Source organism: Hippoglossus hippoglossus, chromosome 1, assembly GCF_009819705.1.
Source record: "Hippoglossus hippoglossus isolate fHipHip1 chromosome 1, fHipHip1.pri, whole genome shotgun sequence".
Lineage (NCBI taxonomy): Eukaryota > Metazoa > Chordata > Actinopteri > Pleuronectiformes > Pleuronectidae > Hippoglossus > Hippoglossus hippoglossus.
In genome coordinates, this window is record NC_047151.1 from 7,125,817 (window position 1) to 7,148,674 (window position 22,858).

Sequence of the window (22,858 nt, forward strand, 5' to 3'; positions counted from 1 at the left end):
GATTGCATTTACACGTTAGCTATCTCTAGTAACCTGATTTATTAAATGTCAGTCTAATGCTAAGTGAAGCTTTTGAGACATGACCTGCGGAGGAGTTGGGTCAGCTGTTTGCCTTTCACATATGCTCTGCTCAGACGCATTCAAAACAGCAACAAAGCATCTGCAGAATTCAAGTGATGGTTGTTTTTGTTTACAGCACATCAACACCAGCATTGGTCCTCGTCACCACAAACTCTCCTGACATCTCTGTCAATGTCTTCTATGTGTATGGCACCACTTTTTTGTTTCATTTCTGCGTCTGACGCTTAGGAGAAATGTCATCAACACACTCAATCGCTGTGAGTCCTGCAGAGAATCTTACATCAGCTCAATCGAACATTCTCCAGAGTTTTTACTAATGGCCTGGCCAGAGAAACTCTGGAGAAACTCCAGAGCCTCTCACTCGGACCTTTGCATTCTCACATATACATCCCCTCTGGAGTATGCCAGACGATTACCCAGAGTTCAGTGCATGTCTGAAACCAGCTTCATACACTAAAAACTATCCAGCCTTCATCAAAGAATATGCACATTTCGCAGTTACGCCTGAGATTTCCAACCATAACCAGATTCCTTCCAGAAACCTTGTTTCTGTGGTACATGTTAACACTCAGCTTTTGTAAAAAAAAATTGGAGCATGTACAGATCCTACTCTGACTCAGGTTCAATGCACAGTATGTAAATCTAATGACGTTAACCCCTTAGTACAGCATATGTGCTGGTCTGATTCACCAGACATGCCTTGGCCATCTCGGCCATTTTCACAGTTGAGCTGGTCTGTGTGGACCATATGGCACAGCCAGCATAATCACTGGGATTAACTATTCCAGAAGAGTGGAGGTTGGCACCAGTGTGTGAGGAAAGATTTGATGTGACTTTTTAGCAGCTGATTGTGGTTGAACCTCCACACAGGACCTGAGAAAATGACAGAGGCAGAAACCTCACCAGTGGAAACTGGTTACCCGATCCTCGCGCTGGTTAGAATCCCACACATTTCACATCTCGCACTTTTCAACAGTGCATATTCTGTGTCTGATGTGTGTGTTACAATATCTGTGTGTATGAATGGGTGTAGCTTACAGTATGTATGCATATGGTCAACATCTGGTAGAGATGTGTCTTTTATTTGCAGGGTACATTCTTTGGCATACATTTGTGTGTGTGTGTGTGTGTGTGTGTGACCACTTCCAGGCATACTCGCTGGTGGTTGAGGCCCCCAGTCCCCTCTCCTCTCTTTTTCTCCTTCAACTTCCCTCGAACTTATCCTCAAACTCCTTTTGTTTGTTCTTTCCCTCCTCCCCACTCATCCCCCTCTTTACCCCCATTTCTCTCCTTCCACTCTCCGCTCAAGTCATTCTCTTCTTCACTCCCTCGTTCCTTCAACCTTCAACCTGATTTCTCCTCCTCCTCCTCTCCTGGCAGATCCTGGTCATTCCTTACAGACCACAGGGAATGACTGGGGTTTTCCAAACTTTCCCTCCTTTCCTCTCCCCGACCTCATAACCACGGAGACACATGCAGCTGGAAAATGTAACAGTCTTGATAATATAGAGCCATAATATCAAATACATCGCCCAGAGCATGTAACAAAGTCCAGCTTCTCCATAGGCCATGTATGTGCTACTTTTAGCTTCCATGCTTTCAAACGATGTTTTCTCCACTAAATGTCCTGCTATGTGAGCCCCAATATTGTCAGCGGTTACTGTCTGTTCTGATGCTGATTAGTCGCATATATAACTGGGGCTTTTATGTTCCCATCATACAGTAAATGCATTGATAAGATAAACAGAAAACAGTGACACGGCAGTACATGACTGAGGGTCAGGATTATGGTTTCAGTTTTTATCAAAGAGGGAAAATATAATTTAGAGCAAAACCTCAGAATGTGTGTGTGTGATTATGAATGTTATGAGGTCACACAGCTGTAGCTAATAGTTTCTTCTCAACAATTAACATGTCATCACTATACGTAGTTCTGCTTTTAATCAGCGTCAGATGGTTTCAGTTCGGATGCTGCGTGACAGCCATTACTAGCTATGGTTTTATGACATTTCAGTCCACAGGCATGTTGGAATGGAGAGGACTGTGAAGAAAGAAAACATAAAGACGACCACTAAAGAATCTACACTTTCAAACAATAATTTCAACAATAACATATATGGAAAAGTTCTACTACAAGCTACAGCTGCATAGACACAATGATACTGACAAATGTCCTCTCCAACAGATTACCTTCAGTCAGTTTGACTCTCTATTGCACTAACATGTGCATCAAAAACAAAACGCCTGACAGGGATGTTTTTGTGGATGAAGCGGTTTAGGCCAAAACTTTAAGAGTCACTGGGATTTTTTACAAATTAAAACCTTTCTGCAACCAAGCTACGAACCTAATTTTAAATAATAGTCAGTGTGATGATGCCGTCATATCGAGAAGAAAATCTAGGAATTCACAAAAATTAACACGTTTATTTTGGTGATCTGAGAAGTGCTGTGAGCATGACAGCAATACAGTGGAAGTGTTGTGGACATTTATACAATGAGCACACATTACACCAACACCCACTTTAACAAAAGATAAGATGGCTGAATCACATGTCTGCACAAGAGTCACTGGCAACACACACCAGTTTTTCACATCCACTCACTCCCTGTCGGGTCTCAGGAATTAAAAACAAATCAGCTTCAGACCCTAAAGGAGTGTGGACGGGGCGTTGTGTTGCTTTATGACTGTGTTGATCGCCAGTTGGATTATGAGCAAACTTCTGTCTACAGGTCACAATTTGATCAGTTACTTCCACTTCCATTAATTGGCACCTTGAGGTCGCACGCCGAGGCCTGTTTATGCTCGGTTTGTGCAAGGAGTGGTTGGTCACTGTGTGCGCAGGTCCCAAGTGCTTTATTAGCTGTGACTAGAGGGAGAGGGTTGGATTACATCATCTGTTATGAAGCCTGGTCAGGTTCAAACTCTGGTTAAACACAGGGCGCAATTTATAGCCATTCATTCTCAATGTTATCATAATATCAACACGTATCAAGTATAAAGTCCTCTTAAACAATCTTAAGTTTCCAAAAGCTTCCCCGTCAGTGTGTGTGTGTAGACGATGATTCCTGGAAAATGGCATTCTGTTACATAGGATGAGACACAGCAGCGCAGCCATTAACACATGACACAGTGAATACAAAATGTCTATCTATGGGAGAAACTGTCTGCGAGGAAACACACACAAAGACAACACTGTTTGTACCACAGGAATATATTCCTGGCTCCACAGCTGGAGCTGTAACTGCCACCTTTGGTAAGAATAAGCATCCACTCTTATACGAGTGTACGTAGAAGATATCTGAAGAGACTGATGCATCCAGGGACACAAAACATATCTGCTTATGGCCTGGCATGGCTACAGGAGACCACACCTATAACCAAACAACTGACGCACACATACACACATGCTGTCCTTAAAAGGTGACTTGGAATTCACAACACAGATTTCCCCACTGCATGCGTGCAAACACACACATACACTTTCAACTGAGGAGGAAGCTGCCTCAGTGCGTGCATGCCTGTGTGTTTACTTTTGAATATGAGGTGAATAGTGGCTGCCATTGAGAAGACCAGTCACCCTGCCAGGATTGGCGGGCATGAAAGTGCTTGAGCTTTAGAGTAGCTTAACTCTGAGAGGAAAGGATGAGGTGCATAAGCTGATTAGGTTCTAATGATCCAAAAGCCAAATGAGGATCTGCAGGTGTGAGCATGACGGAAGATGCTTGATGTAGGGTTTAAGTTTATTTATATTCACATTATTGGTTGTCGTTTTTATTTGTGCTTGTAAGCACACGCCCTCCTCTCTCCTTAGGCGGTGAGAGTGGGCGCTAATCTATAAACTTGGTGAGCATGACGCGTGAAGGGGAAGGCGAGTGACAGCAGATATCATCATTGACCTCAGCCGCAGTGTCAACATAAATCTCAATAGCAGAAGCCCGGACATCTGTATTTGGTTTTCTGTTCAGTCCACTAAACGTGGTGAAACATGGGACATTTAAAAAAAAAAAAAAAGGGGGGGGGGGATTTAATAGTATTTTTAAATAGTAAATGGACCCATCTCAACATCTCCCCACAAACATTTCAAAACTACACTTTATATTCCAGAGTGAAATCCTCTGTGACCATCTCTGGAATTCTGGGACAAAGCCCTACATCGCTGCGATGCACTCGGAAATCCATATCCACTCTCTTTGAAAGAAAGGAATGCGGATGATGTTTGTTTCTGTACAATAGAGCCACACAGGAGACGTGACTCACAGGCTGAGTGGCTGATAAATGTCTCATGTACCTGGCTCGCTGCCCTAAACACACCAGCGTCATGCAGGCAGATGAGGGAACAAGATTTAAACATAATCTGATCGGACATCTCTGCCTAAACCCGAGCGCACACTCCCCCAGCCGCCGCTCGACACGCTGAATTAAGTGAGTTGCACAAAAAGTGAGTGAGCTGACTCAGCTCACCTTTTTCAATGCAGTTCTCACTTTCTTTAACATCCACACTCACTCACACACACACAAGACGAGCCTTCGAGGTGAAATCTACAAACCATATGACTCGCAGAGACGAGGACAGAAAAAGCTCTTTCTGTCTTCTACTCCATTTGTTTTAATCCCTTGTTCTGTTTCTCTTTCTCTACCGCCTGCTCCGGCCCCAGAAACATCTGGCTTTGAGAGGAAGAGAAACAGCCTGGAGCCATCTCCAGCTCTTGTTAGTCTTTTCTTTCCTGTTGTCTCACTTTACCCTCACACACACTTCCACAGTCTGCCACCACAGTGCCCCCTTTTCAAGAAAAAACACCAGACAGGCAGGATGAGTTGTTCATTTCAACTTCTGCCAAGTTTTTTTTCCCCAAGGTTCCCACATTCACAACCTCTCGTCTTCATTCATCTCCATTTGTCTTGGACGCGCCCTCTCATCCGTTTGTTTCCCCTCTCATATGATCTGAAGGTGATGGATTCCTCTTATTCTCCCTGCGTACTTTGCTGGGTAATAGTCACCTTATTCCTCCATCTGTCCCTGTCTTTCTCACTGGTGACCAGAACAAAACTGGAAAGCATTATGGTTTTGCGCTTAATGAAACCTTTTCTTTTGAATTACAAAGCCAGGGTTGAAGATGACACCTGCCAACCAGGACAAGTGGTGCAGGGGTTTTGTTGCGGCTGTGAAGACATTCCGCTCTTGACACTTGGCGGCATGACAGCTAGACATTAGCTTGTTATTAAAAACTAATGGGACTTCTAAATCAGTGAATGCAGGAATATTTGAATCTAGCAGTGTTCAAGTTTGCTTCTGTGGACATAAATATTAAATAAATGATTTAATGAGTAAATGACTATACGCAACTTAGTCTCACCTACAAGTTGTGCACAAGACCAGTTGTAAAGCATTATCAGTATATGTGTGTTTGTGTATGTGTGTACTACTCACTGCATTGAAGTTCCAGACCCGCTTGAAGGAGAGCCTTTTCCTCAGGCTCATCCTGCTCCCCTCTCACAGAGGAGGAAACCCACTAACCGCTCAATCTACATATGTGAACCACGCACACACACATAGTCACTCACACACACAAACACACACACAAGCTGACAGAGCTTCTTCAGAAGCTATCTAGGGTGATGAGGATATTCATCCGGACAGCTAACTTGGATGGAGCCATTGCTCAGCATGTCCATGTCACACACATACACACTTTGGAATTAGCTTCACACACCAAGTCCCTCTCAACACCATATACACCTCTGCTTCTCGCTCTCACACCAAACTCACTGAGCGGACAGACTGACTAGGAAGTTCCATTCTCTGGCAGACGCACACACACACGCCAACATACACACACACACAGATCCGTTTCCATAGTGAAACGCCCCCATCAGGCAGCAGTTACAGAGACGGGGAGGGAACAAAGGTCAGTCTGCCAATCACGCTACAGCACAGCCCTCACCTCTCCGCCCTCCTCCTACTCCTGCCTGTTCAAAATCACAGTTCGGCAGGTCTAGCTAGGATCACACTCAACGGCGATTTAACAAACAAAGCGTCTTTATTGGTTTATCATTTATAGCCAGAGGAAGAGGAGAAGAGGGCAGGGCAGTAAAAAGATACATTTCATCTTTAGGATTCACATGGAAATTCTGCAGGTTTATTAAATTGAATTAAATTAAATTTATTAAACTGACGAAGTCACTTCACAGGAGAGAGGGAGGTCTACTGCAGCACACATTCATGCTCTCTTTTTCTCTCTCTCACACACAAACAAAGGCTGCAATTGAAGTTGTGTATATGGCCTTGAGCCTACACCTAGCTCCCCCTAATTTCCTGTTATGGCAAAAAAGAAAAAAAAAAGATTTAAGAGTTTCTGTTACACCTTCTCTCATTCCACGGCACTCTGTCTGTTCCATCTCACTGTCTTAGACTGTGATGACTCAAATATAGACTCACAAGAAAAACCTTTACAGTAAACGTGTGTGTGTGTGTGTGTGTGTGTGTGTGTGTGTGTGTGTGTGTGTGTGTGTGTGTGTGTGTGTGTGTGTGTGTGTGTGTGTGTGTGTAACCTGGTCTAGCAGTGGTATGTCTATGTGTATATATTTGTGGGGGTTCAATTACCAATGTTCTATTTCATAGGTAATCTAAAACATTTTGTAGAGTTGTTTATGTGTCTGTGTGAGAGACTTTCCATGAAAAGAAGAGAACAGTCAGTGATGTATGAGTAATATGTGCTTAGTCTGAAACATATCCGTCAGCACAGGGACAGAGAGAAGACAAGCGGCAGAGCGCCACAACAGATAAGACAAAGCTTAAGTTGGCTAAGTCCACATCCTGATGAGAAAAGGAGGAGAGGCCGGAGACAAAAAGAGACGAAAAGAAAACAAAAGATGAAATATTTCTCATGTCTCACTCATCTCTTTACCTTAATTTCTGTGGTCTGGCCAAGCAGCCCTGTTTCCTTTGTTTGTGTATGCATATATGTGTGTGTGTGTGTGTGTGTGTGTGTGTGTGTGTGTGTGTGTGTGTGTGTGTGTGTGTGTGTGTGTGTGTGTGTGTGTGTGTGTGTGTGTGTGTGTGTGTGTGTGTGTGTGTGTGTGTGTGTGTGTGTGTGTGTGTGTGTGTGTGTGTGTGTGTGTGTGTGTGTGTGCCTTAGATAATGGTCTTTTGTAGGACAGTTTAAAATAAAAAGGAAACAAATTCCTCTGCAGATATCAGATGACACTAAGACAAAAAGGCTACATATGGAGAGAAACATTTATTTATTTTATGGGTGCTGTGTACTCCTGTACGGCCTGTCCACTGCACTTGCATCAACTAAGTGTTAATACAAAGACATTTTGATTGTCCACTTATGTGGAAATTTGTCTTTGGCAACAAAGCAGAGCACATGCTGTGTTTAAACTGGTAAAAAAGAACAAAGGCACATGTCAAAGACAGTTCATAAGCACAGGCGTACAAAAAAGTGTCTCTGTTAGAAGTTGGACCACCATGTGCAGCCCGAACAGCTTCAGTGGGTCTTGGCATTGACTCTACAAGTCTCTGGACTCTACTGAAGGGACGGACACCGTTCATTCAAAAGGGATTCCTTCATTTTGTGTTTTGATGGTGGTGGTGGAGTGTTGTCTAACATGCTCAGACACCAAATCTCCTATTGGGGTTGACTGTGAAGGCTATAGCATATTATTCACATCATTTTCATCAAACCATTGACATATGGTTGGGGGCATTTCATCTTGTCTCTCCACTCGCTTTTCAGGTTTTCCCTTTTATTTGTATCATAGACTGTATATAAAGATGGACAATGTATCACCACCTCATCCCACTATCCAGAAATCAAGACAAAGTATCCTGACATTAACTCGGCCATCTTGCCCATATGGAGCCAGAGTCAGGGGATGGAACAGTCGAATTGAGAAGCAATCACGAGTTAGTTTCAGCTGTCAATCATGACATTTCACCCCATTTTAATAGCATCAAATAAGTAATCAAAACCAACTTTACCAGAAAAAAATACATTTGAACATACATCCGTATAATGAGAACTAGCTAAAATAACTGAAACCATCTTTTAAAAGATTTTATTTGACATATTTTGACTTTTTAGTTTGGTCGATGTCCTATTAAATAACATGGAGGGGGCAACGTTTAAGATCTATACTGCAGCCATCAGGGCGCGCTCAAGACCCTTTGGCTTTACTTTTGGGGAGCCGTCATGTCTTCCATCTCTATGTATGTTAAGAAGGACGACATGCGGTCTATGGTGTGTATATTTACAGAAATTATACCAGTATAATTTCACTATGTTTGTGTAGTTGTTTATTGTCTGAAATAGGTCACATTAGACTGTTAATAGCATCACATGTCATCTTCTGTGCTGTCAAGTTCCTGTCACGTATTTCTAACTTTTGACATTTGTTTGTCTATGTACATGTTATTTACTGTATCCGTGTTTGGAACATTATGATGTACTAAAAAAGTAGAAAGTGTGCAGTTTTTCACCAATGATACAATTTTACATCATATATGTACGTGATATAGTACATTTTCTGGATATTACAATATTCTTAGATAAATACACCAGACATTGTCTTTGACCAGCTTTGTGAATTAAGTAGATGACAAATTTAGGGGCTTCACTACATTATTACAAATTTCCTATGAATCCAACATATTCAGAGGGTTTCCCCCCGCTAACAAATACAACCAGAGGGTTAGCATCCTTGATCTAAAGAATCGTAAAAAATCAGATTAATTGCTATAAATTAATTTTACATCAGAATATTGTTAAAACCTACCGCTGTTACCTTGCTCTGTAGAAAAAAAGTATGTTTTTTGCGAATTTATTATCAAACTGAGGAACATTTCAAAAGTTTAACGCTTGAAATAAGAACCACTGTCTGCAATGAGAATACAGAGAGCGTCAGGAATCAACAGGTGTTTTTTTCTGAATGGCTCAGTGAACAGTTCAGAAATGTGTCAGCTCACTTCCAATCTATGTCAAAAGAACTACATTTTTCTGCAGAGACGAGTTTATCACCTTGTGATTTCCCTTTTTCCCCTGTGCACAAAAACATCCAATAAAACTCAACACTGCCCTCTGCTGTTGTTTTTTAACCTGAGACCTTAAACGCAATAACACTGATCCCTAATGACTGAACCCTTATGAAATAAGTCAGAGTACATGTGTTGAACAAAAAATCTGAAAGACTTATAATGCAGCTGTGTGTATCTGATATTGTGTCACGGGTTTTCTGAAAAAAAAACTCAGTGGTTGTCTATTAAAGATGACACATAATGCCAATTAGTATTCAACTTAATATGACTCACATGTGTTGCTGCCTTTTTTAAATTAGATTTGAGACTGTGATAAAATATGTAAAAAATAAAGGGGAGAAATCTTGAAAATCCCGATGACTCATGACAAACACAGAAAAAGTGCACAGCTGAAGAGGAACAGCAGTCACAAGTAGACCTCCACCAACCGACTGACTGAGACTCTTGACAGGATATTTGCTACTTTGAACTGCAGCCTATATCTGGTGAGTTTGGTCTACGCTCTGTATCTGTGAGTCGATTTAATATGCAGACCCGCAACTGACTAATAATCCCATGACACGGTTTGATAGTGCTGATGTGGTAAACTGTGCCCATCTGGCACATGACGAAGATAAAAAGAGGCACTTGTGTTTATTGAAAATCTGAGCTACGTCTGATGTGACTCCTGGCCTCCTGAGGTGATTCATGTACAGGAGCAGCGCTGATTCTGTCTCATCATCTGATTTTCCTTCCCCAACTTACTGTTCCCAGGGGATATCACGAGGAACACACACACACACACACACGCAGCGGCACAAAACACACACAGCCTCACAGAGCAAGAAGACACACACACTGAAGAAGAAATGTGCATGCAGGTTCTTATCTTTGTGCGTCTGATTGTGTGATTATTCACTTTTTTGCAATATAAATGAGGTTTTTATTCCTGTGTGCACAAGTGTGTGTGTGTGTGTGTATGTGAGAGAGTGTGAGTGTGTGTCTGTGCGAGGTCAGAGGGCTTGCAGGCAGCTCTTTTCTCAATGCTGTGTTTTGTGAAATAATGTCCTGTGCTCCGTTCCACCACACTGTCAAAACACACACACACACACACACACACAACTACTGACCTATAGATGACCATTAACTTGTTAGACATACAAATACACCAGCAATACACACGGACACACACACACATTTTCTTCAGGACCACTGGCGCAAAATTGGAAAAGTTTGCTCATTTGAATTGATTGGATAAACTAAAGCCAAAGAATCAACAGGTTTCCCTTTGACTCAGCAAAGCCTAAGGCAGCCTGATGATTGGCCCATGCGTGTCACATGATCTGTCAATCCAGACATAGACCTGGCTGCTAAAGTTTCAGTGCATTCAGTTCATTTGAACCAAAATCAATGAATACTGGGTCATTATTAAAAATGTACAGACCCAAAAGAGCAACAGAGAAAAAGAGCAGTGACTAGCAGTCGCGTCAGCTCGACTGTTGGTGATTGTAAAGCTTCCAAATCACAAGTAAGAGTTTGTTAGGGTTTCAAATTCAACAATATTTGACCTGTTCCAGCAACACAGATCTCTAACATTACAGAATGAGAAGCGAAGCCTTCATATCAGATATGGCAAGGGAGTCATCTGTAGGATCAAATATTGGCTGCATCACATATAGGGAAACACACACACACATAATGTGCTAACATATGCACACACAGCTCGTTTACTCACTGGATCAGCGGTGGTTTCAGAATCCACGCTCAAAGTTTGCTGCTCCATGAAGAAAGAGACAAGTAATCCTCAGCACAGCATGTGAGAGCTCCCCTCAGTACACATTGTCATCAGCTGTTGAATGTGTCTGTGTGTGTTCAGAGACGAAGCGGCAAAGCTTGATTGCTTTCAAATGTCCAAACCACTATAGAGTGTCGCTGTCGCTAGATTCCCCTTCCCTCTCGCTCTCATCCCCCTGCTCGCCCACCTCCTCCTCCTCCTCCTCCTCCTCTCTCTCTATCGACTCCCTCGCCCTGCCTCTCTGCTCCCCCCACCCATCCTCTTTCTCTGCTTTTCCACCCACCCTCGTATAATTTCTATTCCACCCACACTGTTGTGGGCTGAGACGCACACATACATACATACACACACACACACACACACGCATTCAAGGCGAATGCGGAGGCAGACCCCTTGCCATTAAGGAACGCACACACCCACACGTAAAATCAGTGTGGAGTTGAATGCGTTACCCTCAGCGCTCCTCTGTCATCTGCTTAGTATGCCCTGCGCATGTCACGGGCACGGAGAGTAAACTGACATTCACGATGAGGGGCAAAGACGGGTGGGGGCACAGAAAAAAGGCAAAACAGCAGAGTGAGAGACGACAGGAGGACGGAGAGAGAGACATGCAGACGAGTAACCTGTCAAACTACAGTTGACAGCAAGGATTGATCATTTAACGACGATTGGAATTAGCTGCATTCCTCAACATGCCTCGACTCTTCCTAACACCCCCACCAACCCTTCCCCACCATACATACACCCACACACACACACCCACACCCACACCCACACACACACACACACACAAATGCCCCTCCTGTCAGTCCTCCACCTTACTCACACTTTAAAGTGTTAAACAACAAAGAGAACATTATAAAGAAAAATGTTTGTCACAATAAGGCAAATCAGACTACTTTTAAACTGCTCTGGAAACTGATTTGAAGAACTTTTCTAAAAGCTGTTCAAGTCCTTTAACTAGGAGAAGCAATACAGATAAAGGTCATTCATGTAGTCCACAGATAACATAGGGCCTGTCACAGCAGTTTGTTTACAATGGTTTAGTTTCCACATTGGTGTGAGTTGTGTGTGAAAAGCATGTCTGACTGACAGGGATATAAAAGAGAAGATATTTGCTCCACCAGTTTTACATATAAAGATCATTATACTCATCATGGTTAAAGCTCCAGGAGAAAAAAGATTCTGTTATCTATGCAGGTATTAAAAAGACAGGGATGGTCTTATGAGAATTTATGGGAATTCTAGGATTCTGTTTTTGATCCTTGTCTTATAATTGGACTTAAAAAGACTTCTCTCATTTAAAACAAGAGACAATACAGTAGGATACCATCCAGTGACTATATCACCTTAGATATCCTCTATGCTCGCAAAAATGTTGGCAGAACTTAATGGTTTCAGGTATTTGGCACCTTATAGTTTTATAGTTAGGAAGCACTTTGTAACTATGTTTGGAGAAGTGCTATTTAAATTACATTTTTAAATTGTAAAGATTTTATTTTATTCCAAAAAAAACCTCTTAACTCGAGACCATTGTTTTTTGGAATCTTTTTAGGACTCAAATTCTCTCCCCTGTGGCTCAGCAAGAAGACACAATCCAGGAAAACACAAGGAGGGAATTTTGCAGCAAAATGACCATGACTATCAAAGATACCAACACCCAACTGTGACTTCTGAAGCCACATATTAGCTTCAGCTGAACTTCAGGATGCATTGCTGCACACAACTGGACATGTGCATATTATCTGCCATCTCTTAAATTGTAATCATGTTGGGAAAAGGTCTGATAATGGTCGGTGTTGGTAGAGAAGAGCTGCAATGTTTGGAATGAACATTAGCTACATATGTGCATGTGACTATTGTAAGTAGGGAGGCACGATATTAGGAAAACATGCGATAACGTTGTTGAATATCGCGATGACGATATGACTTGCGAAAATTACACATAAACAGTCCCTGACTACTGACGCACATCTCCACAGCCCAAGGGAGAAGGCACACAGCCTGGCCACAGCGCCTCCAGGTCCGGGGTAGACACCCAGGGAGCCATGAACAGCTCCACTAAGTCCACTTACTCTGTTATTTGGGGTCCTTTCATACATGTTTGGACCATGAAAAGTTATTTTCTTAACTGTTTTTACCGGCTCTTTACCGACTGTTTTACTGTTTTTACCAGCTCTCTCAGTAATTTACTGTATCTGTCATTGGCGCTGTGCACTGTGTCAACCAAGGCAATCCAAACCGTGCGTGCCGCCATCTCCTCCTGCTCTCCATATATTGTCTAAGTTTACAAAGTCTGTTGTTTTTACCTAGACTGAGTTTACACATCACATCCGATCACACAGTGTGAGAGAGAGAGAGAGAGAGAGAGAGAGAGAGAGAGAGAGAGAGAGAGAGAGAGAGAGAGAGAGAGAGAGAGACGGCTGATGAATTAGCTACTCTGAAGATTTTACTCATTAAGAAAAGTATCGATCATTATGTGATGATCAGTGTTGATGTTGTTATTTCAAACAAATCTACTTTTAAACTGTAGCGAGTCAGGGACGTCAGCTCATAGGGATGAATCTGACCCAGGACAAACGTGAAAACCGTTAGACGGGGGCGAGATTTGACGGAGTCGGCTCGTAATTCTCTGTTCTCTCTCTATTCTCTTCATATTCTCTTCAACCCGTCCATCATCTGAATATCTTTAATTTATTATCTAGGGCAGCAGGGCTCCATCTGATTGGCCAAATATATGGACATGCAGAGCGTGAACGCACGGCACATGATACACCATTTATCGCAGTTTAAGCCGTCTTTTGCGATACGTATATCACACACGTTGATATCGCGATGACGATACATTTTTGATATATGCCCTAATTGTAAGACTTGAAAAAGGTGACCCTAACCTTTTAGAGTCAGAATTTGTTTTGGTCAAACCACTGTATTTTATTGTAAAAAAATTAGTATGTTTTGACTTTGTTAATATAATAATAAGAGAGGTAACAGTGGGCAAAACATATCCTGGGCTAATTGAGACATTGGAGAGGTTTGCTGGGAGGTTGATGAGGGGTGCATCTTCAAAACCCTGAAAATTGTTTCACCACTAAAAAGACTGCTTTGGACTTTGGAGGTCATGGTGCGTGTTTGCGTGTGAGATCAGTTGAGACTTCCCACTTCTTCCCCACGGAGAAACAGACTGCATTTGTCTGTGGGGCTCTAAATCATTTAGCTTTGGAGAAGTCATGCACACACATACAAAAATAAGCACACACACATTCCCACTACATCCTAAGAATTACACTATAGACAAGAGACGTTTTTAATTTTTAGATGTGTAAACCAAGTAATACTTTGAGTTCAAGGACATGTAAAGGTTTAGTGCTTCTGCTGTTTTGAATGTCAAACTCCGTGCAAGCATTATCATGGGATCTTCAACTTTTACATTTCTCTGTCTGAACTAATATGTGGAACGTATATCTCGCAAACCGTTCATCTTATGGACTTCACAGTTGGCATATGTCCAGAGAAGTGCAATGCCAAGTTTGGAGTGATTTGGACATGGGATACGCTCAATATTAATAAAAATGGGAATAAAAATGACACCAGCGCTCTGTAGCTGTCAGTGTGTGTGTGAGTGGAAGGGGGAGCAGCGTCCCTTAACACCAGTCTGAGGGCCAAGTTGAACATGTCTTCTTCTACGTGCTTGGATAAACTGTAACTGGGTGAAACCGCGAGTCAAAAGTTGGCGTCAGATCATTTAGATAATTCTGCATAACGGACTGAGACACAGACATTCACAGGAGTCATGGGAGCTGCCCGGTAATTTGTCTTCAAAGTAAAAGCACACCAGTTATTTTGTCGAAAAAGCTAGATAAGTCAACAGTAAAAAAGCAAATTCACTTTCACTGTATGACAAAATTGACTAGAAAATCTTCACTGCAAATGAACCATGTAGGATGAACGAAAAGTGTTCTAACTTCTCACTGCACCATAGAATGTATATTATATAAATTCAAATAATTTAAAAGTCCACTGGAAGTGGCTAAGCTAGTAGGTGTAGCCTGTAGATTTCCTCCCTCCAGCTGTCATAAGACATTGTCTGTTTGTTTGTTTGTGAGTGTCGCATATGTGTTATGTGCTGTGTGTGTGTGTATGCTCTATAATGAGAACCATCACGAGATAAGAAGGAAGCCTCAAGCTCTTGCAGACACATGTACATACAGTACACACACACACACACACACACACACACACACACACACACACACACACACACACACACACACACACACACACACACACACACACACACACACACACACACACACACACACACACACACACACACAACCGCATTATGAAAATGATAGAGCAACAACATAAGGAGGACTATGTGTGTAGATGTGTGGTTTATATGCATCAGTGTGTTTTTGTGTTGCCGACTTGGAGTGGGTTGCAACTTGTTTGTGTATGTGCACGCACAGCTCTTCATATATACAGTATGTGTGTCTATGTGTGTGTCTGTCCACTGTGTGTGTCTGTAACGCTTTTGTGTTGTGGCCTCACTAACGAGGACAATGTCAGCTTATTGCTCATCAGGGCTCATTAGAAGTGCAGGCTAACACTTTGCCCCCCACCACCTCACCACACACACACATTAATACATGCGCACACACACACACACCAATCTTTCCGTCCTTCCCCCTCTCACAACACAAAGCCCTCTCTGTTTATCGACATTGCCAAATGTGCAGCAAGAGAAAAAGGCCTAACGACCGGAAGAAAAAGGTAGAATAGAGGGGAGCGAGGGTGGAGGGGTTGTGAGGAGAAAAGAAGAGCGAGACCATGGGATGGTCTGGCAGTGGGATGGAGATACATCTACCCCTGTATAAAGCACACATAAAAGGTGGGAGATTGGAATGTGTGCAGAAAAGCACTGGTGCTCCTGACATTACCACCTAATGACTAAAATGAAATGAATGTGATTAATAATAATGATTGAAAGATACATTGCTATGTTTTCATTGCTGTTTGACTGTTAGCAGGAAAACGCAAAAACCTACTGAATCGATTTTCTTGAAATTTGGTGGAAGGATGGGACTTGGGCCAAAAACAAAAACAATTAAACTTTGGCACAGATACAGACAAAAAAGGAGGATATCACTTTCTTTACCATTGATTTCCCTGGGCCTAATTCATGTATTTTGATGAAAAAATTAAATTCAGGGAACTGATATCAATGATTGTGTACATATTGGTGCAGCTTGATTGATTTAAGGAGACTGGGTCCTAGAGGTAAACACTCTATTGAGAGCCTTTCTAGTTTTGTAATGTATTCTGTCGGCATAAGCTCAGTACAACATGGAAATTAACACAGTGTCAAATCACAAATTGAAGCTAAACAACACTAGAAATGTGTGGGCAGAGTCTATGGCAACACATGATTTACAAATTGCATTTCCCTTTATATGGTTTATAACTTTTAACTTTACTTTATAAGCTTTAACTTTACTTAAAATCCATTTGGGGCCCAGTGTTTGAAACCCATCTCAAATGTTCGTAGCATGTAATAACTTGTCTCTCCCAGGCTCTCCCCGTTTCTCCTGTCACTGTCTACTGAGCTATCCAATAAAGAAAAAAATGCCAAATATGTACAGTATATTAACCAAAACAAATCTCACTACTGAAGCGACAGTGTGGGATCTCCTTATCTGATCCCAGGCTGCCTCAGTATAGCCACTAAATGGCGGAAACGTTTAGCTTTCTTCTGATCTCTATCTTTGGACCAAAACTACTTTTATGAGCCGTGATCACAGACAGCAGGACTCTGTTTTTGGTCTCACACTCACACACACACACACACACACATAAAACATAAAATGGATAAAATATATTTAGATTCTGGAAATGAAACACCACAGATTTGAATCCCATCGTTATTATGATTATTATAACCTTGTGCAAGGATTTACTGTGGTAACCATGATAGCGGTCCATTGTATCATTTGTTGTCGAGAGTAATACAGCAGCTACTGCAGACTTTCTTATTATAAAATGTTGTAAGAAGAACTAAATGGGCATATTGTTAGGGAAACCTCATGGCTCTCAAATGACTGGATATCAGGTCATTTCTTACAGCTAAAAGGAGAACAAAAGTATAATTCCTGTAACGGTATAGCCGTAGAGCACACAGTCCTTAGAAATGCTTTTCCACTAAATGTGTGGCTGCAAGTAAAAAACGGTAACCTCAGTAATCTTCTGCTATCTAATGACAAAGATATCTTAATCCAAATCTATATGCCTGAAATGTCTCAGGGCTCTTTCTATAAGAAAGCATTGTCCATGAGTGTGTGTGTGTGTGTGTGTGTGTAAGTTGCCATGGCGATGTGGGAAGAGGGCTTGACCTATCATGTGAGGATGTATGATGCTCATGAGCTGCTATTATTAGAGATGGATGGTGCACGTGTGGCTCAAATGTGACAACAACGCGGTGGTCAGACTGAGCTCGAGCACTGCGTTAACACACAATGCTCTGTGTGTGTGTGTGTGTGTGTGTGTGTGTGTGTGTGTGTGTGTGTGTGTGTGTGTGTGTGTGTGTGTGTGTGTGTGTGTGTGTGTGTGCACTCTTACCTCCAAGTCGTCCAGGGAGCGGGCCATGCTGAGGCGTTTGGAGCGTCTAAAGGAGCGTCGGGCTGACGAGCGCTGCGGGAGAGGAGGGAAGCCCATTGTCAGACCACGGAACCGACTGCCCTGAGGGGACAAAGACACACATGTTCAATTAGCATTCAGAATGAAGTACAACAAGGGCAGTAGCCACACATCAGACAAGCAAGCTGGTGATGATCAAACAAAACCTCCAGCAGGTGAGAACGCTTGAGGGGATAGTGAGTGTCTCGCCTCCGTCAGCAGCTACTGCTGTGCTCTCAATAAGGTACTTCATTGTAAAGACAGCGGAAATGAAAGGTTGACTTGGAACCTCCCCTATGTGAGATTGTAGAAGTGAATGACTCTGAATGAATTGCAAACAATGATCATTTGACTTTTAACAGCAGAAATAATGACAGAAAAGCAGAATAATGTGGGGGGGGGGTGCCTCTGTCGTCTGAGAAGCTTTGGATCAACAATTGGATGCATTTTGTCAAGTCAACCCTCACTCTCTCTCTGCTCTTACGTATTTCTGTCACTCTTTACTGACACTATTCAGTGCACACCATGAAAATAAAAAAATACACATGAAAATATATGAATTAGAGCCTGACCAACATTGATTACTTAATGTCTCCATTACATATTTTACCCACCAGACAGCACAGGGAAGTTTACTTTTAACTTTAAGATCAGTAGATATCCTAGTCACAATTCTTAAAAAATAATGTAAAAAAATAATATGGGCGATATATCACTGCCAAATATCAAAATTGGTATTGGCAGCACCCTTTCATTCAGAAAACCTAAAAATGTATGCAAATATACATTTTGGGCAATAAAACAATACCATAATTATTGCAATATACATTTGATCAATAACAATTTAACAGAAGTCATATATGGGTCATTGACGTGACGCCTATATTTTCTGTCTGACTGCATTTTCTTCTGTTAAAAAAAGGTTTAAATACATAAAGAAATACCATATATACGTAGTACCTGTCCCGTATATGTACACACTTTAAATTTCCAAAAACCATTAGTTATTTAAATGTTTCTGTTTTTTAAAGTGTCAAAATATCATGTGGTGCAACCGTCCAGCCATGACTGCTGTTGTGAAAACTTCTTTGAAATTACTCAAAATCTATTCAAATGTATTTTTTGCCATATTTGGCATGATTTCCAAAGTCTTTTGTAATCCTGTACAAAATTGCAAAGCATTTGCATTTATATTTCCATCATAGTATACAAACAAACTTTGTCCGATGATGTCCATTTTATGAAATATCATGTGGTGCGACCATCAAGAAATGACCAATTTGGGACTTTGATGTTGAAATCCATTCAAAGACAGGAAGTTGCATCATAAACCATTTTGCCAAGGACCCATGGAAGCAGCAACAGGTTTGTAACTCTCTCTCAAATTTGGAAAAAAATAACCTTTTCCACAGCTGGTATGTAGTTGCCACATTTGGATATAATGTGGTATGACCTCAAAAAAACTATGAATTCTAAGTTATTTCTCAAAATATATATTTTGATTATAAATTTCAGAGTGACCTTTTGTGCTGACGTAGTTTGTTTTCTTTAGGTGGCCAATTCTGTGGCTGTAAATTTTGACTGAACTAGAAAAATATCATGTGGTGCGACCAAATGTGGTGCGACCATTGCAGAGTGTTTTACATGATAGATATATGTCCTAGATTGGGAGTTTTGGGGCTTTTTTTAATTCAATTAATGATTTATATACATAAATTACTTTATTTTAGTATTATTTGGAAAATATTTCTATGCAATTAGAGTATTTTTTTCTAATATTTCCGAAACAACGGTTTATGTTAGATTTTTGGACAATATCATGAATAAATACCACCCCAAACATGTAACATGTAATTTTATCTCGGTTATTATGAATTTATTTGTAATTTATTATTTATTTATGTGTTTATTTATTCATAACTGTTTAAATTTATTTTACCAGATGCCCCTTCCAAGCAAAATAAAAACCGCTCGCCATATGCGTTAATTCTGACCCTGTAGCAAGAGTGGAGAACCTTGCTCAGAGAAGAGAAAGGTATGTTAAAACATTTAAAAAATGAAAACTACAAATAAAGCAACATGAAGTACATATTGCTCTTATGTGTTTTTCATTACTGGACGAAATGCATATTTGCATTCAAATGTTCATCTATCATTAGTCCAAAATAACTTATTGATTGATGGCATGACATTACATATCCTTTTCAGCTACGAGAGAAATAAACAGCAGGGAGAGATTCCATATGCCAAGTCAAGTGAGTTGACAGAGAGAGAGAGAAAAAGAATCAGAGAGAGAACTGGAGGGCTGCATCCAGAGCTTACAGAGAAAGTACAAATATGGCAAACGCTGTGTTCGACCTTACGCCGCCATCTATGGAGAACATTCCACCAGCTCTGGTTGATGTAGATGTAGCACAAGAGCAGCCAGTTTAATGAACTGTTTGTTCACAACAATGTGTGCTGCACTTGAAGGTTCTTGATGAGATTTTTATTAAAAAAAATGTTTGTGTTCATGAAAATTCTATGAAATCTTTATAAAATCTGGTTTAAGTCAAATTTGTGTATGGAATTTATTGTTTATTCATCTTTTTAAACGATAGGAGGTTTTCATATCATTTGGAGCGACCACTCATCATGTGGTGCGACCAATAATACCAAGACCTGTATTAAATCTAAAGTAAAATATAAAATTTCTGTGGCTGAAATATTAATCACTGATACAGTATGCTTAAATGAATGGTATTTTTTAAACATTTTTATCAATTTTATGCACTTTACCGGAAAAATAAGTTTGTTAACTACATTTAATAAGGGGACGGTGACATTATAGAACAAAAATATGAGATCATTATTTACAAAAATGCAACTACTTTGTTACTAATGACTTTATATTATTGAGAAATTGTAAAAAAAATAGGCCATGGCCAATTCATCTAGATGAAAAAGCACTAAAATCAAATAATTTGAAATTTTTATATGATTTTATGTGTACACAACATTCCTAATGTTTGAATAATTATAATAGATATTCTTTTTTTTTGTATTTTAAAATTGGCCTGTTGAAAATCCTTATACGTCATTGACCCATATATATATATATATAAATTATATAAAGCTGATGCATTGTGTAAGCACATGGAGATATAACACAAAATTTATCTACCTCAGATTTGTAAAATGTGTTGCTGTTTGTCAGAAGACTTTAAAACCACAACTTTCACTCAGGCACAAAAAAACTTAAGAGAAATAATAATGAGACATTTATCGTGTTAATTATCGATACTGACTGATTTGAAAACTTATCTTGATAAAGGTTTCTGCTATATCGTCTAGCCCTATGCACAACAAAGATACAACTAATAAATACTGTAACTACAATGGCCCTCAGTAGAGCATATACCTCCTTAAATTCCATCAAGCTCCACCAAATTGCACACACTCATAGATATCAGTATATCAAATATTGCCTTTGAAAATGACAGAATATTTGATGGGTTGGCCCATGTCCCATCCAGCCACCAAGTTTGATGGAAATCTGTTCAGTAGTTATTGTGTAATCCACAAACAAACAAGGGGTAACAACAAAGCATCCTTCTTGTCAGGGGCAAAGAGCATTTATCCTATTCTTCTGCTTTTCTGTCACTATTTCTGCTGGAAAGTCAAATAATCAATGTGATTTTTAATATTAGCACATGGAGTCTTAACAGTATTTGTGCTGCTGCTGTGCTGGGTAACAACCATGGCAACCAGCAGCTAAAGTCTTACTTAATCTGTTAATAACAGTGTAGTTCACTGATGGTTTAAGTGCTCTGAACTAAACAGGCTTTCAATCAAAACCTGTCTTGAGAATCTCTTTGTTAGTAGCATCCAAACCGTGATCCAGTTGAAACATGTTTTTATCAATAACACGTTCATAAACAGCATGACACTATTTCCTGCACCCTGCGTGTGTGTGTGAGAGAGAGTGTGATGGAAAAGGTGTTGTAGAAAATGAAATGTCTAAGTGTTGAAAGGTCACAAAAAGACACACATAGCACATAAGAATCCTACATCAGAGCCTACATGAGGGGATGTGTGCCACTTTGCCTGAAGCCCTGCTGCTACACATTCGTGCCTGTTTAAGACGCATTTTTTCTTTCCACTTAAATGTTAAATTCCACATGGTGGACACAGGCATGTATAGTCCTGTGTTTTGTGCCTGCAGCACCAGATTGTACTTCACACAACCCACAACCACGCATAGCAGAGAAACACACACTGACACACAATCAGGGGAGGGTCATGATAACAACAACACTTGCAGAGCAGGTAGCATGTTGCACTCTCACATAAGATTTCATCATCGCTCAGGTAGTGTCATTATTGTGTTTGCTCAGTGTACTCACACTGATATAAAAAATACACACAAAAAGAATGTGCAAGTAAAGACTAATGCTGTGAAACTGGAATGAAGTTTAAACTGACCAGCTGCTACATGATGCCATAAAACTGTTGAGTAAAATGGGCACTAGAAAATTAGTCATTGGTTCATCAGGATTTATTGTCCAGAGACCATCTGACAATGATGTAACCACAGTGAGTGGTGCACTAAACCAAAGAGGACAGGCTTGTGTAGCCTTCACAAGTTTACAATTAGCTTTTTAACAACTGTTGTTCTTCTGCTTCTAGAGAACAAGACAAATACTCTCCTCTTCTTTCTATCCGCTCACAAATGGCATTTGGCTAATCTCCTTAAACTCAAGCAGAGAGCATACGCCAATGGAGCCGTTAACTAATGAGTAATTAATCGATGTTGACAGTCAGGATCCAGAGGCCAATTGTGGCGCATGTTGAATCCTACTGGCTGATTAGGAACAGGTCTTGTTGGCATTTCATCAGGAGATGACCAGTAGTGTTGCCTGGAAACAAAGTCACCCTTTCGTCTAAGTGTGCGTGTATCAGTCAGCACAGATTACATATGGAGACACAAACATTCACACGTGACCCCCATTTAACCTGCTCAGTTTTAACATCTTAATTATTATAGCACTTACGCTTAAGGCAAACTAAATAGTTTCTCAGAGAGTAAAGATTCTAACTATAAAAAGGAAATGATAACATGTTGATGTTGTGCGGGGGCTTGTTTTGGGTGTGGCTGCACCACAGCGCTTTCACAGAAACATCTGAAAGAAAGACATTTTTTGTGGAAAACTCAAACTCTGATCACACACACGCGCACACACATGCGCGATAGATGTCACAGAAACAAGGCATCTTTCCTGTTTACAACTAAAACAGCTGTCAACATAAG

General features: G+C 40.7%; 1 protein-coding gene across 5 annotated transcripts in view; it reads right to left on the reverse strand.

Annotated features, from left to right (window-relative positions):
• The window catches only part of rgs12b (regulator of G protein signaling 12b), a 49,747-nt gene that overhangs the window by 19,299 nt on the left and 7,590 nt on the right, over positions 1 to 22,858 (reverse strand). For all 5 annotated transcript variants that reach the window (XM_034587528.1, XM_034587509.1, XM_034587519.1 and 2 more), the window contains exon 5: positions 17,512 to 17,631. In XM_034587528.1, the coding sequence (XP_034443419.1) occupies positions 17,512 to 17,631 (120 nt within the window). The remainder of the gene's footprint in view (positions 1 to 17,511; positions 17,632 to 22,858) is intronic.